The sequence below is a fragment of the Pogona vitticeps genome, chromosome 2 (genome assembly GCF_051106095.1).
Source record: "Pogona vitticeps strain Pit_001003342236 chromosome 2, PviZW2.1, whole genome shotgun sequence".
NCBI classification, from domain to species: domain Eukaryota; kingdom Metazoa; phylum Chordata; class Lepidosauria; order Squamata; family Agamidae; genus Pogona; species Pogona vitticeps.
In genome coordinates, this window is record NC_135784.1 from 172,197,666 (window position 1) to 172,225,420 (window position 27,755).

The 27,755-nt window shown below is 42.7% G+C and overlaps 1 protein-coding gene across 1 annotated transcript; it reads left to right on the plus strand.

Annotated features, from left to right (window-relative positions):
- The first annotated feature begins 7,590 nt into the window (after positions 1-7,590).
- NEUROD4 (neuronal differentiation 4) lies at positions 7,591-26,481 on the plus strand. The gene is made up of 2 exons (XM_072991246.2): positions 7,591-9,883; positions 19,466-26,481. The coding sequence occupies exon 2, from the start codon at positions 19,475-19,477 to the stop codon at positions 20,468-20,470; it is 996 nt and encodes a 331-aa protein (XP_072847347.2). The 5' UTR covers positions 7,591-9,883; positions 19,466-19,474; the 3' UTR covers positions 20,471-26,481.
- The last annotated feature ends 1,274 nt before the right edge of the window (positions 26,482-27,755 follow it).

Sequence of the window (27,755 nt, forward strand, 5' to 3'; positions counted from 1 at the left end):
GCACATTCCTCTTGTCAATCCGTGCCTGCTTCCATTTTGGATCTTCAATCACATTTCTTGGGCTGCTTGCTTTTTAGTAATTCTCTGGTGATGATTCATTCCTTGGCGTTCTGGCTTTACAAACCACCTAAGTTATCAGCTAGCAGTACTGTGTCATCTGCATAGTGGCTGCTGTTGTTTGCCTTAAATGATAGTGTCATTTGAGCCAAATGCTTCCCAAAAGTTGTTCTCAATGTGCAAACAGAAAACTAGTGGCAATAAGAGATATTTGTGTCACACTTCCTATTCCTTTGTCCTCTGACTTCTGCTCTTTAACATTCACTGCAGATTGGAACTCTTTCCCACTCTGAGTTATACATTTCTCCATTTCTGAAAACTCAAATGCTTGCACACTTCTTTGACACTTTGTGATGTCCTAATGAAGGCATTGTCTAAGCGTGGATCAAGTTTTGAGGAAGAAGAAAAAGTTTTCCTTATGTTGCTTCCACTGGCTTAGGAATGTTGGTATTTGTCATATTGGCTTTCTTTTTGGGGTTTTGTTGGTCAGTTGTTTTTTCCCCCTTCTTTTTTGTACCCTACAGTCCTGCATTGTTTCATTTTGAATTGTCTCATCAGAGGGTTTTTAAGGCACAAAATATTCAGAGGTAGTTCACCAGTACTTTTTTTCTGCACAGTACTAACAAGAGTTAGCTTGAGTGTTATTGCCACTGTTTGCGAAAGATCCTCCACTAGTGTTCCCTTCCATTACTACTGCTGCTATCCACTAGCTGCCCTTTAAGAGTTTCTCAGCCCCGATCACCATTGGGATTGCTCATCAGTTCTCTTCCACTGATGTGACTGTTAATCTTGAAGAGGGTAGGTAGATACATCTTAACCTAGCAAATCCGAAAGGGAGACTGCAGTCAAAAAAATCACAAGACTGACATCCAGAAAGGCAGCTAGGAAGGAACTAGAAAACATCCTCACCTGTAAGAATGTGCCACTGGAGACTAAGGCCAAGTTCATCCATACTGTAGTCTTCCCAATTACTGTGCACAAATGTGGACACTGGACAGTGAAGAAGGCTGATGGGACTTGACTGATTCAAAATGTGGTATTAGAGGAGAACTTTACAGATATTATGGACTGCCAGAAACAAGTGAGTCCTAAATTAAACCAAGCCTGATCTCTCCCTGGAAACAGCAGTGATGAAACTGAGGCTGTGATACTTTGGGTACATGATGAGAACACAAAACAGTACAGAAGATACAGTGATGCTGGGGGAATAGGAGGCAAAAGGACAAGACTTGGGGGAGGAATTGAGTCAATAAAGGAAGGCACAGCCTTGAGATCGCCAGACCTGAGGGGGGCTGTTAAGGACAGGCAGGACCTTTTCGATGTCACTCATTCAGAGAAGACGGGACGGCAATACAGCAATAACAATTCTCACATGCCGTAACACCATAGGACAGTTTCCAGATCAGCAGCTGGCCTTTCACAGGCTATAAGGCCGCTGCTGTCTGTGGGTGTTTACAAGAGGGCCCCCCCTCCTTTCCTGCTACCAAGCCTGAAGCAGAGGCCACCCCTTCCCTGGGGATGCCCCACTCCAGGCCAGGTCTCTGCCTCTTTCATCGGTCCTCGACGCCCCCTTCCTCCCCACCCTCTCCCGTCCCTGCTGTTGTCTTCAGACAACGGGATAATCACTGCAACTAACTCCCCCTTTGTCGGAGGCGACGTGTGTTTTTTGTCTTCTTCGAGTGGGGTTTGAATTTCACACGGCACGAATGGTGTCAACGATGCTTCATCTTGACGACACACCCTCAGGGGAATCCACGGGTGGAGGGAAGGAGGGGGGGCAGCTCCACGCGCTTCCCCCCCCCTCCGCCCCAGACGAGCTGTCGGCTGACAGATGGGCCCCTGGTCTTTTCTGAGGAGGTGCCAAAAGGAAGACAATGGGGCAGCCGGGAAGAAGCCCCCTCCGGAAAAGCCTGCCCGCGGTTGCAGAAGGGGGGGGCGGTCGCTTTGGGAGGGGTGGCTGGCTCAGCGTCACGGAAAACGGGGCTTGGGGGCAAGGGTGCTCAGCTTGGCCTCCGAAAGGAGGCAATCCGCCCGGGAACGGAGTCAAACATGGCACAAAAATGTGCATTGCAGGAGGCGGGGGGGGGGCGGCGGGATGCGCCTCCAACCTCCTTTGCAGCTGTGCGCCTCCACGGAGAGAACCGGCCCGAGGGGACTGATCTAACGTTGCAGCAGAAAGGGAAGGAACTTTTCCGAAGGGAAAAGAGGGAGATGGAAAAGAGCATTCCCAGGAAAACCGAGCAGGGACACGGGGCTTGCAGAGAAGGGAGGAAGGAGACGCCAATGAATGCGCACAGATCAACATTTAGACCCGCAATTGTAGGCCAAGCTTTACAGATGAAACCCCATTCCGATTAACAGAACTAACGCTTTGCAAATTAATCTTAGAGCTGCCGAGCTGGAAGGGACCCTATGGATCACCGAGTCTGGCTCTTGTCATGGAGGCACAGTGAGGAATCGAACTCCCAGCCTTAGCCAGATGCCTATCCCACTGAGCCATCGACTGGAGCGAGTGCTTATAGAAGGGTCAAACGAACCAAGAGGCATGTCTCACCCCGCAACTCCCAACCCAAAGCGCAGCCCGGTAAGAATTAAGCACATTTGCAAGACAAGTAAATCTGAGTGCCCTCTGGAAAAGAAGAAAGGGAAACTGGGATGGATTTAGGCAGTTTGATGGTTTGCTGGAGCTTCTTCTGCTTAGACTCCAAGGCCAAAAGCTGTAGCTTACTTATAAATAATAATCCAGTCAATTCTGACTTACAGAGACCCCTTTTGAGGGTTTTCCAGGTGGGGAACATTCAGAAGAGGTTTCCCATTCCCTTCCTCTTGGAGGCATCCTGGGACAGTGCAGCTTGCCCAAGGCCACCCAGGCTGGCTCTGCTCATGGGAGACACCATGGGGAACGGACCTCCCTGCCTCTTCCTCCTCAGTTCGATGCCTAAATCACTGAGCTGTCCATCTTGCACCTAATGCTGGCAATGGCATTTGTAGTGGTAGTAGTAAATGATAATAGTAGCTGGTGGTGGTAGTGGTAATCATCCTCATATTCATAACAAGCAGCAGCAGCATAGGATTCCATCATTTTGCAGGGTACACTTTGCAGTGTAAGGTAACCGGCAGGGATGGGAACTTAGAGTTTGTTTGTTTTTTCAATGACTCAAACTTGACTTGTGAATTGGAACCCACCCAACCCCTACCTCTTTTCTGGAGGAGAAGAAACTTGTTTTTAGTAGAGACTCAGATGTGAGACTCGGGACTCGGACTCAAAAGACTTGACAGCATCCCTGACAATCAGTAGGAAAAGCTACCTCCCAAATACCATGCAAACTAAATTCAGTGCTAGGGAGTAGGGAGAGACATAAGTGGAAATGAAAAGGAAGACTTGGCAGTCTAGTGCTATCAGTGAACAAGAAGACCACACAACAGGGACGCAGGATGTGCGGCCCTTCGGATGTCACTAGCCTATGGCTCTCGGCACTTCTGACCAATGGCCATGCTGTCTTAGGAGTTGGAGTCCAGCCACAGGCCACGCAGGTGATCCACCCACAATTTATAAAATAAGCAACAAAAACAGGTTCCTTCACTGAAGAGCTTCCAATGTAAATTTGCTGTAAAATTCATTTCCTAAGCTCTGGCATCATTAAATAGCTAGCAGGTGAGTAAAATCTGGCTGGAGACATGTATCTGGCTCCAGAACCAGATGTTGGAAGTTGAATTCTCTAAGGGTCTTCTGGGAGTAGAGCCAGCCTGTGTGGCCTTGAGCAAGCTGAAGAGTCCCAGGAAGCCCCCAGAAGAAAGGAATGCGAAACCACTTCTGAGCATTCAGTGTCTGGAACCTCCTGGAAAGCCAGAATCAATCTGTTGGCACAAAGTGTTGTTATTTATAATGTGAGTAGATGGGGTGGGGGTGGGGGGAAGGGGCAAAACCTTTGAGATCTTTGGAAGCACAAGCCGTGGTTAAGGATGAATAGCTGCTGGAGAATTTCCAAACGCACTTTCTCCACCACAAATAGGGTGGAAAATTTCAAGAGACCTTTTCTGAATAGTCCTAGTCTACTCCTCCCCACCCCTTTGCAGCAGCTGCCAGTGTCAGAAAACAGAGATGGGAAACAACCTGTAATTGCCCCCGCCCCATGAACACACATACAAGGCAAATGTTGCTTAATGAGACATTCATGGTGACAGCCAATTCAGGATGCTTTGGGGGGGGGGGAATGAACATCACACCATTGAAACAGTAGCAGTAATGCCAACTAAGGATGGGAGAGGGGGATGTTGCAAAGCACCTTCACACCAGGACTTTGAACCCCCACTATGCCAGCACCACTACCTCTAGGATAGTGGTTCCCAACCTTGGATAGCCCAAATATTCTTGGACTAAAACTCTCAGAAGCCTTCACCACCAGTTGTGCTGGCTGGGGTATTTGGGAGTTGCAGTCCAAGAACACCTGGGTTACCCAAGCTGGGAAGAATTGCTATAGGAAGTGTCAGGAACTGTGAGCAAGCCAACTGTCCACTCCACCTGCTAGAGATCAAACCACTCGCTGTTACTTGCTCCAGGTTGCTGAATGACTTTTTTCTGGGATGAGGATATTTCTTGTACCTCCAAATCTTTGAGCAAGGTTGGCCACTATATGGCCTTCCGGATGTTTGCGATGTCATCTTTAATCATCCTTGGCCATTGGTCATGGTGGCTAGAGCTGAAAGGACTCCATCTGGAGGGAGACTTCTTACAGGTCAGAGACTGGAACAGCTCAACAGTAACTCAAAAAGATGGGGAAAATAGCATGTCCTTGGAACTGAAGTGGGTTAGAATGTCAGGGAATTCTGATCAATTTAAGTCATTTAGTTTTTTGGTTTATGATTACTTACAGTGATAGTCCCACCTTTCCTCCAATGAGCTCAAAGTGGCACAGTAGACTGTGCATGGGGAAGACTGTCATGTTGCCTATGAAATTATCATGTTAGATCTGGGTTGAGTTTAATCTTTTCATTGAGGTGCTGGATTTCTACAATCAGGGAGCGCTTCTCTGCCCAGCTCACCCTACTGCTCCATGGCTGAGATTTCAAGCTAGTAAACCCTGCTTGTCAACTGTTACACAATTCAGGCAAGGCATTATTGCCTCTAGTTCCCGAAGTGGCTGGTAAGGAAAGCCCAGGTTGAACCAGCCTTAGTAGTAAGAGGGAGTGGGGGAGGGGGAGAGCCATGAACAGCAAGAGCAACATCTTGACTGAGAGCTCCCGCGAGGGAAGAAGGATTTCCCCCTCCTTAACTCTGACAGATGTGAGGCTTCTTGACAATAGGATTAAGTCGGTGGCACGTGGACTCCTCAAACGAGGCTCTGAGAGGGAAACAATAGGAAGCCGTCTCCTGGTTCAATTCAGCCGGGTCGCTCTCACAGACAGGGGATCGAGGGAGGTCAGCGTTGAACAAGGCTGCTTCTGCAAGCAGAAATGCCTTGCATATCCACATGTGAGTGCATATGCAAGGAAGGAAGGAAGGAAGGAAGGAAGGAAGGAAGGAAGGAAGGAAGGAAGGAAGGAAGGAAGGAAGGAGATACATTTTTAAAAAAACCAAAACATTCAAACAGCCGTCCGTCATCCATTCACAGATCCGAAGGCACACAGAAGGATGCTCGGGGACCCAACCGCCAGCTTCCTCTCATTGGCGGATGGCGATCCCGCTTTTGTGTCACTCTCCCTCCTCCCCCCCTTCACCAAATCACGCACACGAAAGAAAAACCCCGGGTCTCTGAACCTGTTGGAACCATCTGCCGGGAAGTGGGGCGAGCGGGTGCCGCAACAGGCAGATTGATGGGCTGCGCAAGCTGTTCTCCGCAATCCCCCTAGCCGCCCCCACCCCCTGCCGCCGCCGCCGCCGCCGCTGTCCAAGTCAGCAGAGAGAAGGGACATAAGCCATCCTTCGACTAATGAATTAATTAGTATTGCTGGTAATCCCGTACTCGCTCCTTGTGAGACGGGGATTGAGCGTGTCCCTGGTGCTGGCATGTGGCGGGCGGTGGGGGGAACTGACAGCAAAGGCGTCCTCTTAGAGAACCCAAACCAGTCATTTACAGAGGTGGGGGCGCGGGCTGATAAATCAGTCTGATGCTACTACTAGAGAGGCTGGAAAAAGGGGGATAAAATGTTCGTCAAGCCAGCCCACCCGCTACTCACCTTTCTGCCTCTGCCAGCCTCCAGGAGTTTCGTCGCAACCAGCCTTGGTCAAATCCAGTGTATTTCCAGGGAAACGCTCCATGCCCATCTCATCCCAGTGAGGATGCAACTGCACATATTTTGCATGCAAAAGGACCCCCCCCCCCCGTGGCATCGCTAAGTGGGGAGTGGAAAGAGTCCTGCTTCCGATCCAAGAACACCGCTGCTGATCAGGGCTGGCAAGGTCTAGCTAGATGAACCAAAGTTCTTGACTCAAAAGGAAGTCTCAGTGTGCTCTATGGGGCTTTAGTTCTTGTTATTATTGTTGTTACTTGCTGTTAAGTTGCCTCTAATTTATGGCAGCCATCTGAATGAATGACCTCTGAAAATCCATTTATTCCTCACGTCCATTGCTTACTTTATTATTTAGTTTTCATTTCCATTTCTCCCATGCCTTTTCCCCAGTGAGTCAAGAGCAGCACGCAGGTGGCTGTATTTCTCCCCACTACACCCTAGAATGATAGAATAGTGAAGTTGGAAGGGGCCTATAAGGCCACTGAGTCCAACCTCCTGCTCAATGCAGGAATACAGATGGAAGGATACCTGTCAGGTGGTTTCCTAGGTATCTCTTGAATGCCTCCATTGTTAGAGCACTCACCAGTTCTCAAAGGAATTGGTTCCACTGTCTTACTGCTCAAACAGCTAGGAAGGTTTTTTTTTCTGATATTCACTTGAAATCTGGCTTCCTGTAATTTGAGTCTATTGCTGCATATCCTGCACTCTGGGATGCTTTGAGAACAGATCCTGCCCCCCTCCCATCTGTAGGACAGTATTTCATGTATTTTAAAACTTTTATCATATCACCCCTCTGTCTTCTTTTCTCAAAGCTAAACATGCCCATTTTTTCAGGTGGAGGTAGGTCAGGTAGAGGAAAAGTGATCGGCCAAAAACCACCCGATGATTTTCAGATCTTAGTGAGACTTGGTGATGGTTCTCCTAGTTACCAGTGCAGCATTCCAACCACTCTCTCTCTCTCTCTCTCTCTCTCTCTCTCTCTCTCTCTCTGTGTGTGTGTGTGTTTTATGTGCCATCAAGTAAGAACCAAGTAATATTGACTCTAATAAGCTTTAATAAAGCTTTAATAAAGCTTTAAAGGTAAGTGAGATATTTAAGGACTGTTTTTACTGATGCCACCATGTTCTAAGTGAGTTTTAAAGGCAAAGCAAAGATTCAAGCCCAGGTCTCCTCCTGAGCCCTAGTCCAACGCTCTACTGGGTATCTCTTCTAAACACCGAGCCTCCTCTGTTAAGAGATGCATCTGTGGTTGATAGTCTATGTCAAGCTCCACAGGATGCAGTGGCTTCGTTAATAAGCAGTTGCCATTTGCTGATTCAGCTTTCACCATTTAAGGAGACAAGTTTCTAGTCCTCTGCTTAGCCATGAAGAAATGTATAGTGGCTTGTAGACAACGGGTGGTGCAAACCCTACAAATATGGATAGGCAAGAGTTGTAGCACTTAATTAGAGGAAGGTAGAGCTGACTTTATAGGATCATACTCCTTCAGGATCATCATCAGCAAACAAAGAACAAATAAAATAAAACTCACTAGTTTGATTTACAGAATGCAGAGATATATCAGAATTGAAATATTTGGAGTATGTTGTTGGGCAGAGACTGCCACAAAAGGCTATTCTAAAAAAAAGAAAGATACTGTACTTTGACTTTATGTAGTCCTGATTATAATCTGGTTTATATGGGTTTACTTGTAAGTGAATTGATGTGAATAGGATCCAGCCAGAAGTTTAGGATCATGAAGCTACTGTGTTTCCCTGAAAATAAGACAGGGTCTTATATTAATTTTTGCTCAAAAAAATATTAGGGCTTATTTTCAGGGGATATTTTATTTTATAGTCATGTCATCTTCTGGTTGCTGCATAATGCTGTGCAATAGTGGAGGGCGGGGTTTCACTTAACTAGGGCTTATTTTTGGCGTAGGGCTTATATTACGAGCATCCTGAAAAATCACACCAGGGCTTATTTTCAGGTTAGATCTTATTTTCAGGGAAACAGGGTAACCATCTATTACAATTGCCCAGGCTGGATAGAGGCTTTTAGGAGGTGAGGTCTAAAATAACTGAACAGACAAGGTTCATCAATTTTAGTTTTAACATGATAGCAAGAAAGGAGCACAGCCGAACAAGTGATGTAATAAGTCCTGCTGAAGCCAGTGGGAGGTACTTCCAACAAGACAAGGGGCACAAGATGCTCCTGACACCACCTCTGAGAAAGCACACTGTGATATTTCTGGAGCAACTTCAGTGAGAAGGTGTTCCTTACAGAGGAAGCAGAGGCTCTGTTAAAGCTCTGTAGATTCTATCCTACAAAACGAAAGTTGGTTTTTAGAGCCAGTATCCTTCAGAGCTTCTGCTGAATAAAAAGCTCTGTCAATGTAGTAATATGGGGTTGTGCCTGCTGCATGAGTGTTACTGTTGTGCAAGCAGAGGGGGGTTTTCTTCATAGGGATCACCATTTCTGCAACAGCAGCTCCATCACAAGCAATACATTTCTTTATTACCTTGTGCACAATGCAGCTTCCCTTGGTGGACACCCAAACCCCATCCACTAGAGTTGGTGCCTTTGTCTCCTTCGGTGCAGAAATAGGTTTCTAGGTTAATATCTACAGAAAGACTAAAATTTACAAGTACAATTAGAAATGTAGAACTGGGTGGAATAGAGTTTCACTGAATATAATCAGAGCCTCTACAAAACTTCAGATACAGATAGCATGCACTGATGTACGCATACAAGCAGCAGAATATGCATTTTCTATCAGTCCTAGAGCTGAATATGACACAAGCCCTGTTGCAAGTGTACTCATTCCACGTTATCAATAGGGAGCAATAGAGTTTGGGGGGAAAATACTTTTTAGAGGACGAAAGAGAACTTATTGCACATGTTACCATTTTGGTCCCAAGGATGCGGATGAAAATGGTCCCTGACCGTGTCTAATCCCTTTCTATGTCACCCTGCCCCTCTTCATCCACCCTCTAATGCGCTTCTGGAAAAGTCTTAACTCTTCCCCTGTTTCACCAATTAAGACGCGTCTGCAGTTCTAAAATCAGAAAACCTGCGGACTAGAAAACCCCTCTCAGGAGGTGTCACTACTGATCGCTCCTGCTTCTCTCCCCAAGTGGGAGGAGCTCCCGGAGCCAGTTCAGCCAAGCAGAAACTGAGAACACTAGAAAGCTTTCAAAAGTGTCGAGTTCCCGAGGAAGAGTTCGCCAGAAGCAGGGAAAAGCCGCCTGGAGAACTTGGGAGTCTGAACATTCCCCGGAGAAGGAACTAACTTGTAGAAGGAAAAAATAATAGGATCGGGAACGGAGACCTAGGAGAGTTTCACACGTACACACACCGCCTCCTCCAAAACCATCCTGCAGAGCGAGAGGAAAGAGCGAGGATCAAAGGCGATCCAAATCCAGGACTCCAGAGAGGGGCGCTTTCTTCGCTGTGGGAGCGCGGAGGAAGGGAGCTGGCCACGGCCCGTGGTGCTGAAACGTCCTGCCGTGCGGGAACAATGTTCGGAGACAACTGAAGCCCACTAGGCATTTGGGTTGGTTTCTGTTCCAAACCAGGATCAAGCCCCAGGTGGCCAAAGCTGCCCTTCCCCACGGTAAGTTGGAGTGCGGGCGCGGGACCCCCTTGCCACAATCTAGGGATAGACGTCTTACCCAAACCTTCCTTTTGCACCTCAAAGACTGAAATGAGGTTTTATTTCTGATAAAAGCTACCAAGTAAAGTCCTGAGTTCATGCGTGCATTCTACTCCTGAATGGTTACTCATGCACAAACCTGCAGTAAATGTTTTAAATATGCACGTACAGTAAGAGGGATGATAACCATAGGATTTAACCAGTCTTTACTAAGAACTTTATGTCTATAAAAGAGAGTTAAACGGTCATTAAAATGCAATTAATCTATATTCATCAATTTTGTCTATCTCTCTTAGCCTGACCTGTCTTCCAAAAGATGCATAATTAAATCACTTAGTTCAAATTGTTTCCTCACACACATACAGTTAAAGGACTTCTGTTGTACTGTCTTCGAATAGCTTGATAGAGATGATTGTTTAAACTATTCCTTCTACCACACACTTGAATTTAATGTCTGATAAAATCCCCAACATATGATGAGATGATACAGACAATCAAGCTATCCCAGATTGAGAAAATTCACTTTTGATGATTTGGTTTTCTGAACTGGGTCTAATTTATGGGTTAAAATTATGTCTGTTGGTAGAATTAGGAATTAAATCAGAATAAAAACTATGTAGAGAAAACAGAGCATAATTTCAGGATAAAGATTTATTTATATTTATATGACACAGGAGAAGAGCAGAAGTTTCTACTTTCCATTCTTATTCAACTGCATAGTGCAAATAAGGGTACATTCTGTAATTATTAATTTATAGGAGAAGGGATGACTTCAGATATATTTTTATTTTTCCATCCTATCTGAAGACTTGAATATTAGCTGGAGACATCTGGATTCTTATCTCAAATTGTGGTCCTATTTGGTGAACTTTATAAAAGTTTTTGATACTGTCTCAGTTACTCTTTTGTAAGATAGATATGCTATTGATTTCTTTGTAAGAGTTTGTGTTTAAAGTACTTTATAAAAAGAAAAATTGTGATGCCCTCTTTGAGAGTTAGGCTGAAGCCAGATTACACTGCTAACCTAATTGAATGATAATTGCATTGCAACTGCAAGGTTTCTCAGCATTGATATATATATTTGTAAGGTCTTATTTTATAAATTTTGAGGAGCAACATTCTGTGAGTTCCCCACACCATTTGTTTCATTCCTCCACTTTTGTTTTTAGATCTAGTGATAGCTGAGTGGTTTAGGTCTCTGGATACGGAGCCAAACATTGTGAGTTCAATTCCCCACTGTGCCTCCCTGAGAGGGGTTCAACTCAATGATCCTTACAGATCCTTCCAGTTCTGCAGCCCTAAGGTTAAGGATAATAGGCACAGAGGCAAGGAAAGAGCAGTGGCTGAAAAGTTGAGCAGCTGCCACTGATGGCAAACTAAGTCCCATTTATTTAGAATCCAATAAGAAATGGATGGAAAATTTATTGGACATTTCAGTGGTCTTAATACAAAGGTTTAGCCCACCATTCATTTTGGTTTTGGACTACAACACCTGATGTCTTCCTAGCCGCCTAGAGTGGTCGCAATGACTAGATAGGTGGGGTATAAATGGAATAAACAAACAAACAAACTAGCTAATATGGGCAGCTGGGGATTGTACTCCAGAAAAATAACTTTTTCAGGTTCTGGAAATGTAGGAGGATTCAAGTGAGTGGAACAAGAACCTCTCTCTCAAATAAACTGGTTCCTACTAAAAAAGTATAAAAAGAGGGGGGGGGGAATGTCATCCAGAACCACAGATCTGTTTGTTCACAGTTATTTTCCTTGCCCTATGGCCATGCCCCATCTGGTTGCATTTTCCCCCAGACTTTCCTGAGTGCACTGATGGACAGCTCATAATTCTCCAGGAATATTAATGAGATACACCGACTCTTCAATCCTTTTGCAAAGGGAAGAAAGAGAGGAGAACCGAGGGTGGGAGGGTTTTGTTTTAAAACTTCTTTCTTCTATACAAATATGCTCCCCTAAGACATTTCTAGTATGGTACAACACTGCATGAGCATATCACAGGGTTGGCAAACATGGGTTCTGATCAATGATATTCTGTTGGCAAAATACAGAATCAGACAGAACTTCAGATACAACATTTTAGGTATGTATTCCTGGAAAATTGGGGTGGGATAGGAGTACCTAGAGCTCTTATTGCCAATTTTGGCAGCCTGGACAAGAGACATAATAGTCCACCATGATGTTGGGGTGTGTCTCCCCCCAAATAGAGAATGTTGTACACTCCCCCCAAAAATGTTTATGCTTCCAACAAATGAAAAGTGAACTTACTAGTGAATATTTTCCTAATATTCACTAGTAAGTTCAACTCCAAATTTCAGTTTTCGTATTCTGGGGTAAAGCCTCAGTTGCCCCACCCTAGCTGAAACCTGAAAATGTTCTAGGACAATCCAAATCAGAAATCAGATTCTGCTGAAGATCAAAAAAACGCATGGATATAACCAAGTAAGACAAAATCGTATTTCCCATGTAAGTAAAATTAAGTTTAGCAACCAGTTCAGGGTGGTAGGTTTATGTTATCATGTTTATTTTGAGTCTCAACGCCATTATGGTGAAGGGTTCCAGATCTATTTAAGAGACCCAATTGGAATGCTAAAGGTCTCAGAATCAATTCCTCTTATCTCTGAATTGACCTAGGAATTGTTCCTGCCTGAAATTCTAGAGTAGCCATTCTCAAATCTGTTTTGGCCATAAAAAGGTAAAGGTAAAAGTTCCCCTTGACAATTTTTGTCCAGTCGTGTTCGACTCTAGGGGGCAGTGCTCATCCCCATTTCCAAGCCATAGAGCCAGCGTTTTGTCCGAAGATAATCTTCTGTGGTCACATGGCCAGTGTGACTTAGACACAGAATGCTGTTACCTTCCCACCGAGGAGGTCCCTATTAATCTACTCGCATTTGTATGCTTTCGAACCGCTAGGTTGGCGGGAGCTGGGACAAGTGACAGGCGCTCACTCCATCACGTGGATTCGATCTTACGACTGCTTGGTCTTCTGACCCTGCAGCACAGGCTTCTGCGGTTTAGCCCACAGCACCACCACGTCCCTGGCCATTGACATGAACAAAATATGAAAGAAATATGGGCAGAATCAGGATTGTATAAGTCGCATAACAAACCTTATAAGGTGATGAGTGAAGAATTGCTTCTAGTCTGTGGCCCCCTTCACATGGGCCAGAGCCTCCCAGGGGGCCGTATAACCCCTGTTGAGAATGGCTGTGCTAAGGAACCATCGTCATTGGACTAGAGGCTAAAAATGATATAACACCACTTTCTGAGTAAACTTCAGATCCATCTACTGAGATCCAGAGAATCAAAGGTCCACAGTCCAAGGAGCTTCCCATCTGTATTCTCAAAATATATCCCTTGGGGGAAAAAGGCAGAATCACTTGTGCTCTTGTTGTAAGTAAGGAAATCAAAAGTCCCATTGGACTTCTTATCCCATTAGACTAATTGCCTAAGGGCAGTTTAAATGCCCCCTGAGCTAATGGGACTTTTGGATCTTGTCTATTGTTTCTTCCTATCTTCTCAGGGAAAACATAGAACTGCTTAGGACTGACCTGAGTGTTCTTGTCAATCAATATTTTATATTGAAGGTAGCAAAATCCTCTCTATCCCCCTCAGGTCTTTCCTCCCCGCCTCCATATTGGTAGTATATGGTCAATCACAACTGTTCACAGCTACTGTGTACTGTTTGTTGTTGCTTCAGTGTCATTCTTACCTCTGCTTCCTTCATAAAGTGATTTCAGCCAATTGGGAATGATGTAACTTGAAGTTATGGTGTCACAGCACTGCATGGCTAGTATGACTGAACTGTGTGCTGATGTCACAATATCAACAAAGCTTCTAAATCAAGGGTTCCCTACATCAGGTCCCCAGATGTTCTTGGACTACAACTCATAGAAACCCTGGCCAGCACAACTAGTGGTAAAGGCTTCTGGGAGTTTTAGTCCAGGAACATCTGGGGACCCAAAGCTGGGAACCATTGCAAATGAAGCTGTTTAGAATGGATGTCATGGTTAATCAGAGCTCACTCTAACAATCAGACACACGAAGCATTTTCCATGTGAGTCCTGAAAAAGTGCCTAAAGTGGGAACTTTGTGTCAGTAAAGTTGAGGGGTTTTCAACAAATACACAGAATAATTGCTCTTCTTTCAGGCACCTTTGAAAATGCAAGTTATGACTTGCTTAAGGTTCAAATTTGCATCAGATCTGGTACGTTATTACACCACTGGAAATTTATGACAAGGGCAGATAGAAATATATTAAGTTTAACCAGAACAGTGAATGTCACAGATAGATAGATAGATAGATAGATAGATAGATAGATAGATAGATAGATAGATAGATAGATAGATAGATAGATAGAGAGAGAGAGAGAGAGAGAGAGAGAGAGAGAGAGAGAGAGAGAGAGAGAGAGAGAGAGATCTTAGTAACATTTCCCCTATCCTGAAAATACCACTGGCCTTTCCAGAATTCCTTTAAAAATCTCCAAGGTGAATCTTGAAACTAGAATTATCAGCATTATGATGAATAAATGGAAATTTGAATTAGACTTATCTATGTCTGATCCTGATCCAAACAGGACATCTGCAGGAATTTCTGAAGTAAAATAAAAGAGAAACAATTGTTGTTGTTGTTTAGTCGTTTAGTCCTGTCCAACTCCTTGTGACCCCATGGACCAGAGCACACCAGGTCCTCCTGTCTTCCACTGGCCCCCAGAGTTGTGTCAAATTCATGTTGGTAGCTTCGATGACACTGTCCAACCATCTCATCCTCTGTTGTCCCCTTCTCCTCTTGCCTTCACACTTTCCCAACATCAGGGTCTTTTCCAGGGAGTCTTCTCTGGAAAAAAGAGAAACAATAGAATTTGATAAATGATTAGAAATTATTGGGAAGTTTTGCATGAGATGCTTAAATACTTCCTGCTGCCTACCCTCCACCCAGATGATCAGCATTGTAAATGGCATTCCATGGAAGAACATCACAGAACAAAATGTGATATGTCAGCTCCAAGTACAGAAAACAGATACAGTCTAATTAAGTTTTGGCTGGTGAGACTAGCCATCGTGTCTGATAGATGCTGTTGCATTACAGCCTTTGACAACATGGGCTAGTATCCTGTTGCCTGAATACAAAGTGGTAGGGAAACTTAGTAAATGTTCTTTGCCCCACTGGGTTCCCTATAGCATGCTAATTCTTGGGCTATTTGCAAAATGAATCATTATGTACAGAATCATAGATGCAAATTAACCATTGAGATTATAGGACAGGTCACATCTAGAGTTCTCTTTTCCTTCCTACTACAATAGTCTTCTTTCTGTTTCTGCTGAAGAATAATTAGGTTTTACCAGTCCTTCTTCCTATTGTGATGCTCAGACTTATTGTTTAGTCATTAAGTCATGTCCGACTCTTTGTGACCCCATGGACCAGAGCACACCAGGCCCTCCTGTCTTCCACTGCCTCCTGGAGTTGGGTCAAATTCATGTGGGTAGCTTCGATGACACTGTCCAACCATCTTGTACTCTGTCATCCCCTTCTCCTCTTGCCCTCACACTTTCCCAACATAAGGGTCTTTTCCAGGGATGCCCAGACTAGAAGGGGTAAAATAGCAGAATGGAACTAGAAGCAGAGGCTGACATGGAAATGATGGTGAACCCACTTTCCTCATAATAATGAGAAAGATTTTCCCTGTGGCATAATAGGGGACAGGGACAAGATGTAAAGACATGGGTAAGTGTTTCCAAAGTGGTGTAGAGGACAGAGTGATGGCCTGGGACTTAGGAGATCAAATACCCCTTCAGTCATAGGAACTTATTGGTAGGGGGAAAGCCTTATTAGAATCACTATATCTGTAAGTTGTTTCTGGCTTAATGGCACATGATATAGAGCTTTTCACGTCTCCCATAGTTCTAAATTAGCTTACTTTGTTTTGTGATTGGTCATCAGGTATGGACTTTGTTTGCAAGTATGGGCTGTTCAGATATGAAAATCTGACAGAAACATACCTCTAGGAGACTAACTTGGTTTCAGTTTCCAATGATATGTTAACTGTAACATATAATTGACCATTGGTGCCCATGTAACTTGTTTATTTCATCTTTGTAATGAATGGATAAGAATTTCCTTTGGTTCATTCTTGGATAAGAACGTTCTACAATGACCACATTTCTTTATACATCCAAAGGAAATTTTAAGAAAAGATTGAACATGGAAGAGAAACACAACTCACATGTTCACCTGCGGAGGCAGAGGGATTTTCAGTGTTCGGTTCTTAAAACTCTGGGTTTGAATCTATGTGTATTCCATAAACCAGCATATCAGTGATACTAAATTAGGGTTGCCACTTTTCGTGTGGTTTTTTGATTGCTTGTTTTTTGTATTGATCTTAGTTTTCCTTTTGTTTTTTAACAGTGCCTTTTCCCCCTAACATTCTATATATTTTCCACATGATCCTGTCTATAATGGGAATAAATATACTTATTAAATTAGGGTTGAAATTTGAATCTGGCTTGTTTTTGATAAAAACTTTCTTCCAAATTTAATTTTTTTTCTCATATTCCATAAAAGTACTTGTGATTTGGAAAAATCTCTTAATGCATACCTGACACGTTCATTCACAGCCTAATGTTTATCCCATCCTTCCTCTAAAACTTTGAGACTGATTAACAGGATTTCTCCTCTTTTCCTTATACTATCTACAGAACAACCCTGCAAAGGAGGTTAGACAGAGAACTTATAACTTATTGGAAACTGGCTTGAGACTACCCAATGAACTTTGTAGCTAGCTGGAGATTTGAATCAGCATGCTCCAGGTCATAGTATTCTTCCATCATACCATATAGTGACCAAAATCCTGTTGCATAGCATGATAAATTGCACTAGCATAGGCACACTGAATCAATGGGGACTCAGTGGGTCAAGTCCTCCATAAGTTCCATTGATCCAAATAGATCAATTCTAACTGAATAGTAACAATAGTATTCTATTGTTACTATTCAGTTTGGGCAGGCCCACTGGAAAATGGAACTTACAGATAAGTGGATGTACCAATTCTCCATTGATTCAATGGGCTTAGTTTAGTGCAATTTACTATCCTAGGCAACAGGATTTGGGCCACTGTCTCAAAGAGCAGTGTGTCTTATTGTCACAGATCAGGTGCATGCAGGTCTCTTTTCTCACATGCATTTCAGAGTAAGGCTAAGCTGTTTATATTATAATTACTAAAACATAATTAGTCTCTGCTTAGAGCCTGCAGGACATGCTTCCCATTTGCACAACAATTATCACTGTAATTCATTATACAAGTCCCATCAAGCATATTAAAAGTAGGATTTGCTATATTGAATGAGGCGACGGCCAGTTTGACCGATTAGTCGGATGGCACATTTTCAACAAAGCTGCTTACACATTAAGCTTTATTAAATGAGTAAGTCAAGCTGACAAGCAGTTGATCATCATGAAACCTGGTCTGTTTTTCCTGTAGTGTGGTTGGAGCATGCATTATTCACCAGAGGTAAATGAGGTTACCACAGAAAGAGCTCAAGGTATGGAAGTGTAGCTAGAACATTAAACAGGCTGGAAAGGAACAGCATCTTGAATCAATAATTTTATACCCCCCCCAAAAGTGTAATGAGATCCTTAACCACGTCCCAGCTTTAAAATATCTGTCCATGAAAATTAAGATGGAACAGAAACAAATATTTACATGTATTCACGAAATTTCATGCAAATCCCAATGTATTCCCATTCTGATTCCAACGTTTCCCATCTTGAGGGTCATGATCCCCAAGAGGGTCACAAAATGTTTTCAGGGTACGTATGTGTTACCAGTTGCTTTATACATACCATATAGCCTTTGTTGAAGAATGTCTTACTTGAACTTTCAGAGTGAGATATTAAAGTTAGGATGTGCATGTGTGCATGAGAAACAGACCCTTTGGGAGAAAAAGAAGCCTCCACTTTCTGAGAAGGGTTGACTTTACCCCATTCAAAATGCCTTTTTCTGCAAACATTTCTGTGAGGGGGGGGGGGAAACACAGGTTATTTGGCTATTATAAAAGGGGAATGCAACTTGAAATAGGTCGGAAAACCCTGTTATATAGTATAGTAGGAAATTTAGAGAAACTTCAAGGGCTGCAGAAGTATAAAATAAAATTAAGAAAAAAACACTTGGGGAGGGGAGTAATAAGATAAACATTTCTATAAGGACCTCATGTGCTCACTGCTATAGGATGCTGAGTGAGTTTAAGGATATGTAGCTATAATGAAATGTCATTAGAGGGACATAATTGTTAAGTTGGTTCAATTCCTGTGCAGAAGCACTGTACACTGCTACTTTTTACTGCAGGCCCTACTTGACAAACATCTGAACTTTCAAATCAGATGTGCCGTTTCAAGTCACAATTCGAACAAGAGAGTAAAAATGTCAAATTTACAACATTCATGGAAGTTTTCCAGGCTCTGCTACTGGAAACAGAATGGCAAGACTCAGCATGGTCCTCTTTAAAGCAATGAGGAGAACATTAACCAAAAACGAAATTTATTCCATTGATTAAAACATGTATGCCACCCTAACCATGACTAGCGTTAGCTGAACTGCAAGATTTCGCTACAGCTTATTTTGCTTGCACCTCCAGTCATGGTACAGAGATAAGACAAACACTAAGAAATGCCTCTGTCCTTCTGTGGTAGGGGTTAGGGAGCCTCAAGGAGTAAGGCAGCCAAATGTTTTGACCCCGCAAATATATATATTTTAAAATCTTTTAGGTTGGAACATTTTGGGAGGCCACAGAATGCCTCTGGGAGCCACATGCAACCTACAAACCATACAATGGCCACCCTAGCTCTACAATTTCTTTGTACTTCCTCTCAAGAAGAGCCTTGCCCAATTGCCTTTGATTTCATTTGAGGCACAGTTTGATGGCAACTTGTCTATAATTCAGTCACGACTTTTAAGAGTTAAGCCTTCAAAGTCTTGAGCCAGGATGAATGAATCAGTTTCTGTTTCCTCCATGTATTTTTTTGAGACCTCAAATACTTTTAATCATGGATGTTAAGAAATGAGTGCTCTTTTATAAACTCTTATACAAAACAAAATGAAACAAAATTCCTATCCATCTCTACCTGAAAAACCATAATTGTAAGTAGGGCGCCACCTTAGGATTGTATATTCATTCATTCATTCATTCATTCATTCATTCATTCATTCATTCATTCATTCATTCATTCATTCATTCCTCTCTATCTTGCCCTACAACGGATCTCAGGGCATGACCACTCGTAGAGGTCTGTGCTTCTGGAATGGCTGTGTCAGAGAGACAGAACTTTTTAGAAGTGACTGAGTTCCAAAAACTATGATACTGTACGTTGGTTGGAGTGAGGGGAAGGGAGTGCCATGTGATACACTAATTGCCATACAGCACAGAGTAACTTCTACTGTTTATTCCCTCTGCTGTAGTTGTTCAGTTGAAAAGGATTTTCTAGATCTGAATTTATCTGGGTTTGGTTTCTCCTCCCCCCTCCCCCACTTCTTTCTGCAGGTTAAAGGGATGACAAAACTTTATAACAAGCCCAAAGAAATGGCTGATCTCATGTCATCTCAACCATGGATCGATGAAGCCCTGAGCAGCCAAGATGAGATGAAAGAAGAGGACAGCAGACAAGCTTCGTATGGAATCCTGGCTGGGCTCAATGAAGAACACGACAGCATTGAAGAAGAAGAGGAAGAAGAAGAAGATGGTGGAAAGCCAAAGAGAAGAGGCCCCAAGAAGAAGAAGATGACCAAGGCCAGACTGGAGCGGTTCAGGGCCCGCCGAGTGAAGGCAAATGCTCGGGAGCGAACACGTATGCATGGGCTCAATGATGCTCTGGATAACCTTAGGCGTGTAATGCCCTGCTACTCTAAAACTCAAAAGTTATCCAAAATTGAGACCCTGCGCCTAGCCAGGAACTACATCTGGGCTTTGTCAGAGGTGCTGGAAAGTGGGCAGACTCCAGAAGGAAAAGGTTTCATAGAGATGTTGTGTAAAGGTTTGTCCCAACCAACCAGTAACCTGGTTGCTGGTTGTCTTCAGCTGGGACCTCAGTCCCTGTTTTTGGAGAAACATGAGGAGAAAGCCCCTGTTTCTGACTCCGCTGTGCCCACTCACAGTTTTTCCTACCAGTCACCAGGGCTGCCCAGCCCACCATATGGAAGCATGGAGAGCCATCTTGTCCACTTAAAGCCCCCCACATTCAAGAGCTTGGTGGATCCTTCCTTCGGCAACCACCATCAAGACTGCACATCTCCACCGTATGAAGGTCCCTTGACACCTCCTCTGAGCATCAGTGGGAATTTTTCTTTGAAGCAAGATGGTTCTCCAGACCTGGAAAAATCATACAGTTTCATGGCTCACTACCCGTCCGTTACTCTGGGTAGTGCTCACGGGCACACCTCTCATTTCTCAACTACAGTGCCCAGGTATGATATCCCCATAGATATGACCTATGACTCCTATCCTCACCATGTGGTTGGGGCACAGCTCAATGCAATCTTCAGTGAATAACGCAAGAGGATGAAATGTTCTGATGGATAAAATAAATATGATGGTTTTGTAGAGATGCTGTGACAGCCATAGCAATAATACAGTGAAAGGAGAGATTTGATCGACTTCAAAGCTAATACAGGGAGATAAGGATAACTATAGTTTCACACAAAGCTGTTTGGGAAGGAAAAAGCCCAAATCATATTTTAGGGGTTCTGTTTTACAGGCACTAAAATTGGTCCCCATTTGTAAAGAATATTTCCTCTTGCCTTGGTTTTTAGTCTGAAGACCCATGTTTGCATCACTAGGTCAGATTCCAAAAATGGTTCTGCAAGTTTGCAGCAAAATTAGACCACCTATAGCATCAATTGGCTTATTGCCTCTGACATTCACAAGACCCTTTTCTATCTAGTCCCCAAAGCAGTTTGAAAGGTTTCCTTTTTTTAAAAAAAGGGAAAGATCAGTAGATTTAAGTATATTTGGTACTTATTAAAAGCCCACTTGATATCCCATTGATAATGTTCAAGTAAGGCTCAAGGGGTGGTTCAGTCCTTTTCTCTCCATGGAACCGAGGAATAGTGCCATCTTGTCTTTTAATTCAGCTGTGGTAGTAGAATGGAATAAGGGAATGTTCATCTTCTGTTACGGAGAGTGAACATTTCCTTACAGAATCCAGTATCAGCAACCGGCACATACACGCAGGTATATGTCTCTGTGTAGAGGAAATCACCAGGGAATGCTGCTAATATCACTGAAACTCTTTATACTCCCCCTCTACAACCCGGAAGATTTTTTTCAATTGGGCACAGTATATCAAATCTGTTCCAGGTTTTGTCCCTGCCTGCAGCAAAATTTGATGTCCCTTCTTCCTTTCCTCCTCTTGCCCACCTCTTGTTTGTTGCAAAAGACAAAATTCAGCATCAGTAATTTAAAAAAGAAATGTTAGGGAAGTTCCTAGAAGTTTTTATAAGTTTGCCACATTTATTTTCCATAGTAATCCTACAAGTCAGTGGAAAGGAAAATGCAGAACAGAAAAAGCAGAGGCTATAAGAATTCTGCCCTCTTCCTCTCCTGTCTAGGAACAATGTAGAAAAAGAACCATACTCCTGCCCATCCACTAGGAATTCTAGATTTTAGCTCATGAAGGAAATTAGGAAGCTCATCAACTACACAAGTGGTTCCCAACCTTGGCTAACCCAGATATTCCTGCACTGCAATTCCCGGAAGCCTCCACCATCAGCTGTGCTGGCCAGGGTTTCTGGGAGTTGCAGTCCAAGAACACCTGAGTTATCCAAGGTTGGGAACCACTCAACTATGTGATTGGTGAGCAAAGCACAGTCCTCAAATATTGCTGAACTGCAACTCTCATTTGCTCTAGCATTGTCAGTGGTAAGGAACACTGGGAATTGCAGTGCAACAACATATGGAGGGCGACATTTTGTCCACCATTTGTCTACTCTAACCCAACACCTGGAGTCTTAGATACATATCGCCAGAGGCTTGGAGATGTATGAACACACACTAGTGCCCCTCAGAATGCTGACAAGTCCACATGATTAATGTAAATCTTGCAACCACACATTTTAGTTGCATGTATTCCATCACCTGAAACCCTTGGTTATCTTTTCTAGAATAACTAGGCCAAGGTTGGGGGACCTGCCTGCCCTCTGAATGTTAATAATCTGCAACACCCATCATGCTTGGCCATTAACCATCTTGTCTCCGGCTGAATGGAGCCCAGATTATTTCTGGAAGGCAACTGGTTCCTCATCCTTGAAATATGCAATGGTGAGTGTGGAGGAGCTTCGTGAGTTCACCCCAAAGAGCTTTAATAAGACAGAAAGTTGTTAAGAAACAGTAACAAGGCACATGGATCTGACAGTAAGGAAAAAAATGTAAGTTGCCTTCCTCAGTGGTACAGAAATCAGCACCTTCTCTTACACTGGGCAAATTCACATGCCAGAGCCCCGCACTCTACCACCTTCTAGAGAGGGTACTCTTAGATCAGGCTGTCTTCTTAGTTACTCATAGAGCCATGGCAATCCCACCTGTTGGACATTTTAAAAAAAGGATTGATACTTTTGAAAGAAATGCAGTGCTGGCTATTCATCTGGCTCCAGTGAAGAATGACTTCTGTGTATTTTTGTGAAACATAAATTTGCTGATACTCAGGACCTTAAAAGAATAGCAGTAAATTAAGTGCTGGCATGTTGCAGATCACTTATATCATCCAATCTTCCTTGCAAAACTAAACTAAACTTGCAACATATATTTCCATGTTCCCAATGTCACAATGAATTCTCTCAATTGGGAAAAAAAAGATTAACCCTTCTCTACTTATGCTGAAAGAGAAGTCGGTTCTTGGTTCTGTGGTGATATCCATGTCTTTTCTCCCAGTAATAACCAATAGAAAAATACATCTTTCTTAGATGCTGGAGGCAAATTTGTGGATAATAAGGAACCAAAGGACTCCATCTTCCAGCAACAAAAGCACCTGCTATCATATCTTCAGTGAGAGCAATCAGGGGTGCTCATGCAAACAAAACCACAGAAGTTCAAGAGCTGGCTATGAGTATTTTCAGTATATGTTCAGGTGACCTCTGGCCAATGCATGACCATGTTTTATTATACATCCAAACCAATGCATGAAACACAGTAGACTCAGGCTCCAGGATGCAACTGTGTTTGCATGGTTGGTTCCCCAAATTATTCTGAATGTTAATCATGTGTTGTTCCCAACTTTGCCATCATCGGCCCTCAAAATACAATTTCTGTTCATTTTAGTAAAGCTGCTTGATGATAACCCTTGACATTTGTCCATTGAAACTCTATGTACTGTTAGTAGTTACCATAAGTTTTATGTTTATTTTTATTACTATGGGGTGCAAACCAGGGGAAGTGAGGACGAACTTATCTTGAGGCTGATAGGAAATCATGTTTTGGCATTGAAAGTAGGAAAAATAATATCTGAGTTTTTCCTGAGGGGGTAGGTCGTGTAGAGCCCAAGTAGCAAAGCTGAGACAACGTTTCTCAAAAAAGATTTTTTTAAAAAAGAAAACTATGTCTGATTTTACTCCCTCCTCAGTCCAGTCCTGGGGGTAGGGGGAGGATGCACTGAAGAATCGGCTAAAAATATTCTCCCACAATTTCTGATAGTGACTTCTTTACAAAATCCCAGAAAGAGACTAAGTCTCAGACAGAGCATTCTGGAACACCTAACATGGTGGCCATCTTGCCTATGCTGTGACTGCTATTGTCACTTGTGTGAGTGGCAGAAGCAATGACAAAAACCTTAGGAAAATGCCATTTTGCTGGCGTTGCTAATGCTAAGCAACATCTCCAAGAAACCCTTTGTCTTGCTCCCCCTCAAAATCACTAAACAATACGAATGCTGGTATTTTTTTTATCCTTATTTCCATTTTGTTTTGTGTGCTACCAAAGTTATCCTCGAGTACATTACAGAGTACTGTTTCAATAAGTAAATTCTGGTAACAATGTTCAAGGTAGCCCCCTGGGGATACTAGGGTGTCCCCAGAACTACTGAAGTCACCAATGAAATGTTGCCTGTAATATAATTTGAAAACATGATGTGGAATTTCCTCCTCAACTGAAATATTCCAGTGAAAAAGTCTGATAAATTACTAGCTAGATGGTTCACAGGAGGTTTCCACACATCCCATCATTTGTTTCGGCAATGTCGTCTGCGGTGAAATTGAAAACTCATGATGTGATTCCTTCTTAAGCAAAACATCTGAGACCTTGCAAAGGGAGTCAACTCTCCAAGTTGGGTGTCTCATGTTTCTGCTTGGGATGCTTTCAGACTGTGATTTATAAAGAAACCAACAAAGCCGCACACAAGATGGGAGCGTTGCCTATTGTACCTATGTGTGTACTGTATTTTAGATTAAAGCCAGCCAAGAGAAGCCATGTCTTAAGGTCCCTTATTTATTATTTATTTGAATTTTAAGTTATTTTGATTTTACATAAAATGTGAAACATGCAATATGAACTGGGTTTTCATTAACTGATTTGAAGTATGTAGTTGGAGGTTTTAGCACTGTGGGGGTAAACTTGTGCGTGTAAAGTTGGTTTTCTCCTTTTCTTGTTTTGTGGTGCCTTTGCTCCATGGTTATTTATTAGCAATTATTTATTTAACTTATTCCTCTCCCTCTCTTTTCTGGAGAGAGTGCCAACCCCTAGTTTCACCAAGCAATAAATATATATATTTGAATGCTGTTTTGTATCCCTTTCAGAAGTAACTTGCGTGTGACGTCATGACTGGCTGTAGCAACAGCAGTATAAGCAATAAAACTATCTGAGGTTATGCATATCAGAGAACAATCTTTCACTTCCCAGTAAACAAAGGATGGTACTTAGACAGCTGAAGGTTTCCCCGTACACAGGTAGAAATTCCACTGGTGGTGTTTTGTCCACAGAGGAGCAAAAGAAGAAGGAGCAGAACTTGGAAACATTATTAAGATGACCAATTTATTAATATTGGCATTTCTATTAAAATGTACTTTTAAAAGTAATGGTGCTAGTAAAAAAGAACTAGGCAGCATATACGTAGTACCATTTTCTGTAGGTACGTCAGGAAACAGGGTGACAAATTGACACAAGTTCACAATCTCTCTTTTCCAGCCCTTTTAAACAACATTCAAAAGTACTGTTGCTACTATTTCCCTACCCCCACTTTTTAAGTAATGAGAATCAGCATCATTACTTTTAATTTAATAATATTAATATCACCTTTTTCTGTAATAAGGAAAATGTTACTAAAACCATCATTTTGCCGCATTAGCGGTACTTTTTAAAATGATGCTGACACTGAAGGAAAAAGTGGCCAAACATATTGGTAAAACCATCTTGTTACTATTAGCATTACTTTAAAGCATTGTCCATGACTCATCATTCATTATTTATTTATTTTATTTATTTATTGGACTTATATACCGCCCCATAGTGCTACAAGCACTTTCTGGGCGGTTTACAATTTAATTATACAGGCTACACATTGCCCCCCCAGCAAGCTGGGTACTCATTTTACCGACCTCGGAAGGATGGAAGGCTGAGTCAACCTTGAGCCGGCTACCTGGGATTTGAACCCCAGGTTGTGAGCACAGTTTTAGCTGCAGTACAGCGTTTTAACCACTGTGCCACGAGGCTCTTCTGAGGTGCCTTGAGTGACAATACTCATTAATAGCAGAGTACTATTATTTTATGTTTTAAAAATTAATTAAAAAAAAGAAAAAACCAAATGTTATCCTAATGACTCCCCAAACAAACATTCCAGGAGAATTAGTACTGTTTCTTTTATTATGGAAAAAAGGAATGCTAATGTTAAAAGAAATGAAGTTGACTCTCCAGTAACAAATAGCATTACTTTTAGCATGTTATCTCCGAGCTTTTGAAATGGATGCATTGTGACTATGGTCCAACATGTCACTTCCAAAATTCTGTCCCCCAACATGTCTACAGAAAATGTCTGTATCAGATCTGCCTCTCTCTTTTTGCAACTGATCCATAGGATTGCTCCGACCATTTTTTTCCTTTCAATAATTAAAGAAGAGTAAGAGAATTATGCTTTTTAACAGTCATTGACCACCCTCAGGCCAAATCCTTTCTGCAGAATTCTGCTTTCCTTATCCATCTATTTGCCAACTCCGCTGTCTCATTGGCGCAAACCATGTTGTCAGGAACTCACTAGACAACTGTGTTAAGAAACAAGCCTCACATTTTGTAGAGGATTTATATGTGGGCAGAGATTAGAATTTTGGAAATCTGTTGTGCTTCAAAAGGAATCTGTTAAATAACAATAGCTTCTGGAAGAAATGCTTCTGGAACATGATGGCTGGATTTATTTCATGATGTGTATGTTTTGTACTTATATATAAATATACATATATTTTATCCTTTTGTAAAGAAAACAGAATTGGCTCTTGAGCCTGAATAAAAGTGTAAACCTTGTTTCAACTGAAAGACTTGTTTTATTTATAATTGAATATAATCTGCAGGCCTCTATTCCATTGACTACACTTTAAAGAGATAAAGAGAAAATGAAAATACATTCATATTTTCTGTTTTCCTCTTCTTCAGAAAGGGGGTACTTACAAAATATCTGCTACCTTTTAGTGAATGCTAGAGATTTTTGTTTCAATCAATTCTTGAAGAATTTATCAGAATTTGTATACTTTTCCATATTGGGAGCGGAAGAATTTAGTTTTAAAAATTATTCACTCTGGGTATAATCAGAACTGAAATATTTTCTTATCCATTAAGTTGGATTGCCTTTTCCAAAGCAACACTCAATTGGCTTATTTGGTGTGGAGGGAAACATGGGTTCTGGAAGGCAATGGCACTGGACTGCGAGACCTAGGAGATCCTATAGGGTTGGTAAGGCCTTGAGAACAGCTCAGGCAGTAAGCTATGTGTCCAAGGTCCACCGTAAGTAAGCCCCAAGATCTTCATCAACAGAATGATGGACAGCAGCTGATGAATAAGCCACAGCAACAATGCAGGGAATGTATTCGTGAAGGCTTTCATGGCCGGGATCTAATGGTTGTTGTGGGTTTCTCGGGCTCTTTGGCCGTGTTCTGAAGGTTGTTCTTCCTAATGTTTTGGCAGTCTCTGTGGCCGGCATCTTTAGAGGACAGCACTCTGTACTCTGGTGCTGTCCTCTGAAGATGCTGGCCACAGAAACTGGCAAAACGTTAGGAAGAACAACCTTCAGAACACGGCCAAAGAGCCTGAAAAACCCACAACAACCAATGCAGGGAATAGTTACAATCTGGGTCAGCGGAGGAAGACCAGCTTTGGTGAAATCATCCATCCTTAAAGTTTTTCAGGTAAGTTGGACTGGAGACAAGAAGGGCCAACTGCCTCTCCAGCTGCACAAATGGCATCTCTTATGCAGACCTTAATCTGCTGAGCATGCAGGCAGATACAAACCTCATCTTTAAAGCAAAGCACATGGTCTTGGATGATTACATGTTAGCCTGATCTGGGAAGCCACCAGTTGGGTAAGAGGCTGCAGGTCTTCCCTCGTGTTTCTCAAGCAGAAGGGTTATGGCTGGTAAGCCCCCAACAATGCAAACTGTGTGTGTTTGAGAGTTTTCAAGTGACTTCCACTCATTGAAGCCTGCAGAGGCACTCTTGCCCTCTGCCATTCTAGGGTTGGACTAAGATATTATCTGCATGTAGCAAAGGACAGGATGAAACCCTGTCCCCTTCCATGTGTGGAAGATGAGTGATTGGACAATTGAATATGTCCAAGCAAAGGGCAGGTCATGTGATGCATAGAGCTCTT